The 8,417-nt window shown below is 43.9% G+C and overlaps 1 protein-coding gene across 1 annotated transcript; it reads right to left on the bottom strand.

The window, feature by feature from the left end:
- Positions 1 to 724: 724 nt before the first annotated feature.
- Positions 725 to 5,798, bottom strand: LOC136512002 (general transcription and DNA repair factor IIH helicase subunit XPD-like). The gene is made up of 11 exons (XM_066506012.1): positions 4,815 to 5,798; positions 4,587 to 4,669; positions 4,089 to 4,492; positions 3,825 to 4,018; positions 3,369 to 3,549; positions 2,626 to 2,750; positions 2,374 to 2,463; positions 2,127 to 2,205; positions 1,935 to 2,011; positions 1,309 to 1,417; positions 725 to 998 (listed from the first exon to the last, which is right to left on the bottom strand). The coding sequence occupies exons 1-11, from the start codon at positions 5,636 to 5,638 to the stop codon at positions 888 to 890; spliced, it is 2,277 nt and encodes a 758-aa protein (XP_066362109.1). The 5' UTR covers positions 5,639 to 5,798; the 3' UTR covers positions 725 to 887.
- Positions 5,799 to 8,417: the final 2,619 nt, after the last annotated feature.

Genomic DNA, 8,417 nt, shown 5'->3' on the forward strand with positions numbered 1-8,417 from the left:
GCTCCTCATATTTTTTTCTTTAAAAGGTTTTTGGGGAGTAATCTATATGTCGTATCTCCAATATTTTTTTTCCACTGGGGTTTTTAATGGGATACCAATGACATAGTGGTTTATTTAAATCACACTCACATGTTATTTTCTCCTTATTCTCCTATAAGGTTTAAAGGAGTTTTTATGGCATATCTATACATACATATTCCTTAGATTTTTTTCACATGGTTTTTCAAGGAATCCAAACTACAACTATATTGATCTCAAGAAGGATTCGATCGAGGAGGAGTGTTGTGAATCAACGCCTGCCTCTTCACTAGTGAACAAGCATCTCCTCACCGTGTGATCTCATCCACAAGAAAGGATATGCAGTTAGAGAGAGGGTTAGTAGTTAACGTGTTAGCGTTAGTATGCCACCCGAAGGGGCATGTCCTTTGGGTAGTCGACTGTTCCTGTGAACAGTTGCCTCTCCGTGTAAACATACACCTTTTCACTTTGTATATATATATCTAAGAGATCAATGAAAGCATTCCCAAACTCTCTGTTCATTTACATTCACATTCAAAAAAAGTTAACCGACAATCTTTTTAAATCAAACCGAACAAAAAATACCCAAGAGATGAATCCCAGCCATGTAATGAGGCAGCACCTGCCCATTGATGCAAGTGGACTAGGTGTTGAATTTTTCTTTGTTTGGAAACATGATCTATGATTTCTCCCGGTTATGTTTGGATGATCAAATCCGTGTAAACACGAGTAATATTAATTGGCATGCGTCATGTGGTTTGAACCGATGCTTCAAACAAGTTTATCTACCACCATAACATGGCTACAAAAAATTTTGTACAACAGTACCCAACAAAATCCTCTTAAAGACTCTCATCCCATCCCTGATTTTACATCTCCATGCCGTCCTGCGCCATATTCTGCAGATCCTCCTCAGTCAACAGCGTCTTCTTGCCACCGCTTCCCGTCTTGTCATATGGCTGTGCCATCCTCCGGAGAAACTGTTGCAGAGCAAGTGTTAGAGCATCACTATGACAAGCAACAGAGCAGGTTTGGTCGATGCTAGTGATAAAGAGAGACGAAAATGCTAACACTATGATACAAAGTTAAATATACAGGGCCATTCAAGCTGTTTTAGTATTCTTATACGTAGGGGGGAAGGAACCTTGTAAGCTGTGAACACCGAACCTGGTACTATAGCTTCTGGATGATAATAAAATTGGCAGCAAATTGCTTTGCAAATCACAATAGCCGAAAGCAACAAAAGCTTCAAGGAACAACCAGTCAAGGAAACAAATTTGTAAATCATACCTCACGAGCTATATGGAGAGCCATATCAGTGCTCAGATTTAGGTGCGCATCATGCAAATGCGAGAGTATCCACCCAGGCAACTTAGACCGTTTATCATGCCGACTGTATCTGTAAGCAAGAAAGGAATTTACCAAAGGTGAAACTTCACATAAAACATTAACACAGCAAGGAAATGAACACAACAAACAGCATTATGTGTCATGGAAGTATGGATGCAATTTTGCTGGAACTCAGATCTAAAAATAACTAAAACTAAGCTGTCTGCTTATAGTCCATAAGACCCAAAATAAAAGGAGTATGATATGCATAAAGATCCATAACACATAAGTATCAAACCAAGCAATGGTTATTAAGAGAGTTGTTGGTGAAAAGAAACACAGTGACCAAATGCACATTTTTTAGTTGGAAAGTTCACGTTCATGCATAATTTTAATACTTCATAAGCATGTCACCTTTGCTGACATTGTAATAGAGGTTTAAACTAAAGCAGCTTGTTTCCAGATACGTATTGGAGTAATAAGACGGCACAGGATTGGAGCTGGTTCGTTAGCATACAACTATACATGCGGGGTTCTTGATGCTCAGCTATGCTAGAACTCAGTGCGTCAAGGCAGTAATCAAGTACCTCTTGTCAGCAAATATCATCATCCCATAATCAGCTTTGGAGCGAATCACACGGCCAACACATTGGGCTGCTTGCCTCTGACATTAATGAGATTTCAAATTTATTTCAAGAAATTTTGTTAGAAATATCTTGACAACATAAGAGGTGACAATGAAAAGGAGTTGTTTTTCCTGAAAGTAATAATGTTATTACCAAAGCATCAAATGTTAGGAAGTCACCCTCCTTTATCTGGAAAGTTTCCCGGAGGTACTCCAACCTAGCAAGCAATATCCTGCAAATCGTATAGAGACAAACAAAGGCAACTATTATGAAATCATTAAGCCACCACAAATTGCAACTGTGTACATGCATCAAACTACTTATACATACGAAGTAACTATAACTTAGCACCAAAATCAAGGGGTAGAGAGGATTGAAGCTAAATGTGAACAGAACTCACCGGCTCAGAGTGTACTGGAAAGGAACACCAAACATGATAACTAATCTGCCATAGTGACGATCAAAATCAATACCTTCAGCAACTTTGCCCCTGCATTAAGTGTTAGCAAGAGTGAAACTATAGCTTCCAACGGTGACAACATTTTTTTTTATCTATGTTACATAGTCACAGTCACATCACTGGATATTTAACATAACCAAAAATAAAATTTGGAAGGTTGCTTTCAGATCGCAAATAATAAGGTGGACCAACCTGGCAACAGAGAAGAAAATGGCACCTCTTCCACAATCACATGCCTTTCTGTAGTTATCGAGAGCCAATGTTGTCTCAACGACATCTGGTGTTTCGATGAACACTAATTTATGTTGCATGATGTCCTGCAAAACAGTAAGACCAGGTTTTCGTTATTGGAACTAATGTATATGTATCTTATCTGGGCTATAGAAAATTTACAGGTATTTCATTTTCATAACACAAATGACTAGCATATCTTTGTGGATAACAAAAATTTAGCACCAATACCTGGCATATCTGTTTAGATAGCAAAACTGCAGATATGATAGATGTAATTCTTTGTCCAAAGACTAGATAGTATCTATTTACTACCAAAGGTAAGACTTAAACCTATGCTATGCATGTTGCTGATGTAATAAATAATTCGGCAGTGTCTATACGAGTGCGATAGTACTGGTAGATACTTTTAAGTCTTAATGCAACTTGAGACTCCTATTATCAATATAGATAGGTGGATGGAAAATCCAGAACATGCAACGAAAATATGGCATTAGATGCTTAGACACCATTTCATATACTTACTGTAAACCGATGGTGTTCCAGAGGACCTGCCCCGTTATCTAACAGATATGGACGATTTATGAACTTGGCTGAGTTGCATAGGTGTTACACGATTAGACCCATTCCTCGTTGCCATATCTATATTTTATCTGAACTGTAGGGTTTATATGAGAGAAAAATATACAAGTGAAAGAAATAACCTGCAGAATTCCCATTTCGTGCCAGCTGTTGACAATGCCATCCATATAGGAATAACTGACAAAAAAGCAAACTATGCCATCTGGAACAGCAGAAGCCATTTCTAGCAAGAGGCGGCCATAATTCCTCACAACACCAGGATCACTACGCATATCAAACTTTGTACTCACAGGTAGCTGGTCACTGAAAATGATGGAATGATTGATGTTTACACAAAAGTGTACAATATTACCAGTAATATGAAATTTTGGAACTAACTAAAGATGTCATAAAAGCTTAACATAAGTATCATATGATCCTTAGTCCTTAGGAATAAAAAGGTAGCCTGTATATGCAATACAGTGTTAGCATTTCCAAATCTAAGAGTATGTTGGCAATGCTAACACTTAAAGACTTGGGCATACTACATTATTAAATTTTGAAATATGAAGTTCATGTGGGACCAGAACCACTCATACCTTCCTCGAGTCAAGACCATGGGACAAATACAATCTCTTGTTAAGGACATTGTGAAGCTTCTGCTTATGACAGGATTAAAATTCAAGAGACGAGGATAAAGATCTATTGGGCTGAGAGTTCCAGAAGTGATCACAACCGTTTCAAAACGATCAAAAACAGGTCTTATTGCGAGTGAAGCATCATGGCAACTCAGCTGCAAAACAGATGAGTTCATTAGTAGCACATTAAAGAAGCAGTAAGATCATCAAGAGTAGTCTGGGTACCTGAATAACAGGATCACGAATATCAGGCATTCTCTCATCATATGGCTCTATTATAATAGAAAAGCCACGTGTATAAGTTCCAATCAGTGTGGCAAAGTCACATATGGTCTGTATGTGCATGAACTCATCTGTATCAGTTATCTCTAATGTCATCATTAGGGAGTGTAGCCGGTCATAACAAAACCTTAGCATTTTTTGGTCGATTCCAGCCTGGGAATGGATTGAAGCAACAAAGGAAACAGGCATTTCATTCTCAACGTTTTCGGTATCAAGCCGGCCATCAAGGAATCTCACAAGCCTCCGCAAGACAGCAAGAAAGTGTTCAGCCCTCCTTATGTTTCCAGGAACAGCTTCCTTCAGAATATCATCAGGCAAAGCCGGATTCGCGAGCCAGGCATCCGATACTTCATCACAAGAAGCACAATACTGTTAGGTATCTGTAGAAGGCCATAGCTGACAGCGGGAAATGCAGTAATAGTGACAAAAGGCAGTGCTTACTTGGTAGATTTCCTCTCTGCGCCAGTCCATCCACCAGTCTGTTGTATTCAGCACGAAGCCTATTGGCATCGGTGGCCTTAAACCTTCCTACCAGATAAAGCAGTTAGCAAGCAAGCAAGCTAAATTACCCATCACAAAGTTGGACAGTAGTTTTAAAGAAACAGAACCTATCGTTCAGTGACTATTAGTGGCTGAACTTTAAGTATGTCCAACAATTGAGAATAGTACCTGTCGATCTCTTGGGAGATGCGCCGCAGATTTCGCTCAGCACCTTCCAGCGTCTGTTTGCGGATGCTGACACTCAGCGCCTCTATGCAGACATTGTCGATGTTGTGAGCCTCATCGAAGACGACCACACACTCCTTCTGCATCTCCCTGGACACAATGCTGGCCACCTTGGGGTCGAGCAGGTACTGGTAGCTGTACACCACAATATTGGCGTACTTAACCATCTGCCTGGCGAGGAAGTAGGGGCAGACCCGGCGCTCCCTCCCGAGCGCTCGGAGGTCGGCCAGGGTGTACACCCCAGGCGGCATGAAGGAGGCGAGGTCGCCGGCGGCAGCGGCCCGGTCGAACGTCTCGTAGAACTCGCACAGCGGGGTGGATTCCGGGTCGGAGGCGGCCTTCTCGCGGACCCAGGAGGCCGTGAGGCGCCGGCAGGCGGTGTCGACGGAGTCCCGCGCCGCGGCGGCGGACGCCTGCGGGTGGACGCAGAGGTTCTTGCGGGAGGAGAGGCCGAGCGCGAGGAGGGAGCGGGCGGCGGGCGGCGGGAGGTGGGCGAAGAGGAGGCGGAGCTCGGCGAGGGTCTTCTCCATCTCGTGCACGGTGCGGGTGCAGTAGATGAGGCGGAGCGGGCGGGCCTGGTTGGCGAGGGAGTAGGAGGTGATGAGGGAGATGAGCGCCGCCGTCTTGCCCGTGCCCGTGGGCATCTCCAGCAGCGCGTGCCCGCGCGCGTCCAGGGCGCGCTTCAGCTCCCCCATGTACGCGTGCTGCTCCGGGTAGATCGCCGCGTACGGGAAGTGCACGGGCAGGCCATCCAGGTCGAACCGCATCGTGGCGGAGGGGAAGGGCAGCCGCGGGGGGAGCGCCGGAGTGGGAGGGTTTGATTCGCCGGAGCCGGTGCCCGCGCCGCCGCCGCGGGGAGGAGAGAGCACGTGAAGTGCTCGGCTGGAATCCCCCGTGCGAGGAGATGCTGGTGGGCTCCTGCCGAGAATAGGCTTCTGGGTTGGGCCGCTATAGAGGAATCGCCTGCCCTGCGGGCCTAAATTTTAATGAACGGATAGCCTCATAGGCTGCCGGAATAATTCGGAGTAACTTGATCGGATACCGTGGTGACTCTGCTAAGAAGAAAGAAAGATAACGTGTAACTTGATCGGAGAGATGTGTCTCGAAGGAAATGGGGTTTGTTTCGAGGGTTTCGAATGTTTTAGAGGGAGTACGTTGCAAGTGTTTTGAATGGTGTAAAAGTAGATTGGGATGTTGCATATGTTGTAATAGTTATATATGTACGTTGCAAAGTTTTATTTCCAGTGTTTCATCTGTTTTTTTAGGCGTATGTTGTAAGTATGTTTATTTGAATGTTGCATATGTTTTCACACATATGTTGCAAGTGTTTTATTTAGATGTTGTGTATGTTTGAAATATTTTTCCAAGTGTTTTGTTTCATCTTTTTTTATGCCGTAAGTGTTGTATCTGAATATTTCAAAAGTAGATTGGATGTTGCACATGGAATGCGTGTGAGAAGGGGAGGGGCACGAGCCGTCCACGCATGGGCGACGCTCGGCAGCGCGGCCCCCAAGCGGCTGTGAGACGCCGGCGCGGGCAAGCAACGTTCGCCCAGCGTGGGCCCATACATGGATGCGGGAAAATGGACTGCACCCACAGGCGTCTAGACGCTAGCAGTGTCGTTCTTATCTGCCAAATTGCTTCTAGCAGCTTACACACGATGACATCCACAAAATTTACGTAGTTAGGAAGGCTAAGTTCGAAATTTATTTATGCTTTTACGAATACATATTATTTTAGTTTTAGTATATGTAGTACTTTATTATCTATTTTATTAAATTGTATAAGCCGTTTTACTTTTTCTGTGTATATGGTCTGGTTTGTTTTTTGTTTTTTTTGCTATGCACCTAGAAACATTTTACAATGTGGAACGGAGGGGTATTTGTTAGGACAATTCATCATGTCAAGACAGTCTTCACTAATTGACTAAAAAGGAGAGGCATAGTCGTGCCAATCAACCTCTTTGGCCTTAAAAAATAATCTTAAGTTCTTATGAAATTGTTGGTCAATCAATGACCATTCTGATCATTTTCAAGTTTTTCCCTCACACAACCACTATAAAAAAGTGAAAAGACATGACATAAACCACCAGAGCTAGTACATCAAACCACAATCTCTATTTAAACGGACGAATAAATGTATTGATAGGTGATAATGTTATAATTGCGGTGCTGATGGCGTTACTGTCATGGTGTATTGATAGGTGATAATGTTATAATTGCTTCACATTCCGTGATAGCATTGTCATAGTGTGCTCTGCATTCTAATACCTTGGTTGGCTACTATGCATTATCTTTGGTCGTGGCTAGCACCCGGACGTCTGGACGTTGGCCCCTCGTTTGGATGCTCACGCCTGCCCCGCCTGCTGCACCCACCCCTGAAAGGTCCTAATAGCTAGAGGGGGGCTGAATAGCTTATAAAAATTTCTACAACAACACTTAAGCCAAGAGGTTAGACAATTAAGAAGCGAAGTGAGTGTTGTGCTTGCCTACTCAAAATGCAAGCCTCCTATTCACAATTCTAGTTGCTATGATCTCTAATTCACACAAGAGGCTAAGTCATTACTCTCTAAGTTAGTGAGCTCTCCAAGACTAACTAAAGAGCCTCATTGACCACTAACAAGACACAAGCTAGCTCTCAAGACTAACTGCACTAAAGAGCTTAGCTACACTAGGAAAGTAAATGTGCAAGAGAGGTAGTGATGTTTATACCGCCGTAGCAAGAGATACACAATCAATCATAAAAAGAATCCCGGAGACAATGATGGCACAATAATTTATCTCCGAGGTTCACTTGTTTGCCGGCAAGCTACGTCCTCGTTGTAGCGATTCACCCACTTGGAGGTTCACACGCTAATAGGTATCGCACGCCTAACCCACAATCGGGTGCCGCACAACCAACACAAGATGTTTATCCACAAGCTACGGGCAATCCACTAGAGTACATTTTGGCTCTCCATCGGGAAAAAGGTCAAGAACCCCTCACAATCACCACGATCAGAGCCGGAGATAATCACCTTCCTATGCTCGACGATCCTTGCTGCACCAAGCCGTCTAGGTGGCGGCAACCACCAAGAGTAACAAGAGAAATCCGCAGCGAAACACAATCACCAAGTACCTTTAGATGCGATCTCTCAAAGCAATGCACTTGGATGCTCTCCAATCTCACCAAATGAAGAATCAATCAAGCTAAGTGAATGAGAGACGAATGGCTCAGCTCTAAGAGATGAATAGTCAATGCAAATGGCCTAGAGAGGGCGCCCAAGGCTGGTCCTTCCATTTAAATGACAACCCAAAGAGCAAATAGTTGTTAGGTCACTTAAGTGACCGTCGGACCCGCAGACACAGGCCGTTAGACCGTTCGACGCTCGGTCTGACGTCCTGCCGTGTCCACTCACGCGCTGCCACGTGTCCCATTTGAATCAAAGTGACCGTTGTCGTGCAATGACTCACTGCCGCGCTGTGATCGCCACCGTCGAACTCAGCCAAGACCCACCGACGGGAGCCCAGGGTCCGACGCCCTCCAAAAACATGTAGAGAGGGTCCA

The sequence above is a fragment of the Miscanthus floridulus genome, chromosome 16 (assembly GCF_019320115.1).
Source record: "Miscanthus floridulus cultivar M001 chromosome 16, ASM1932011v1, whole genome shotgun sequence".
Classification (NCBI taxonomy): Eukaryota; Viridiplantae; Streptophyta; class Magnoliopsida; order Poales; family Poaceae; genus Miscanthus; species Miscanthus floridulus.

What these genes read in the sequence shown, in the direction of transcription:
- LOC136512002 (XM_066506012.1), bottom strand. Translation starts at nt 5,638, where the DNA reads ATGCGGTTCGACCTGGATGGCCTGCCCGTGCACTTCCCGTACGCGGCG. An exon ending in ATCTCCCAAGAGATCGACAG is followed by an intron (nt 4,670 to 4,814) that starts GTACTATTCTCA and finishes TCTGGTAGGAAG; the next exon opens with GTTTAAGGCCACCGATGCCA. An exon ending in TTCGTGATCCTGTTATTCAG is followed by an intron (nt 4,019 to 4,088) that starts GTACCCAGACTA and finishes TCTGTTTTGCAG; the next exon opens with CTGAGTTGCCATGATGCTTC.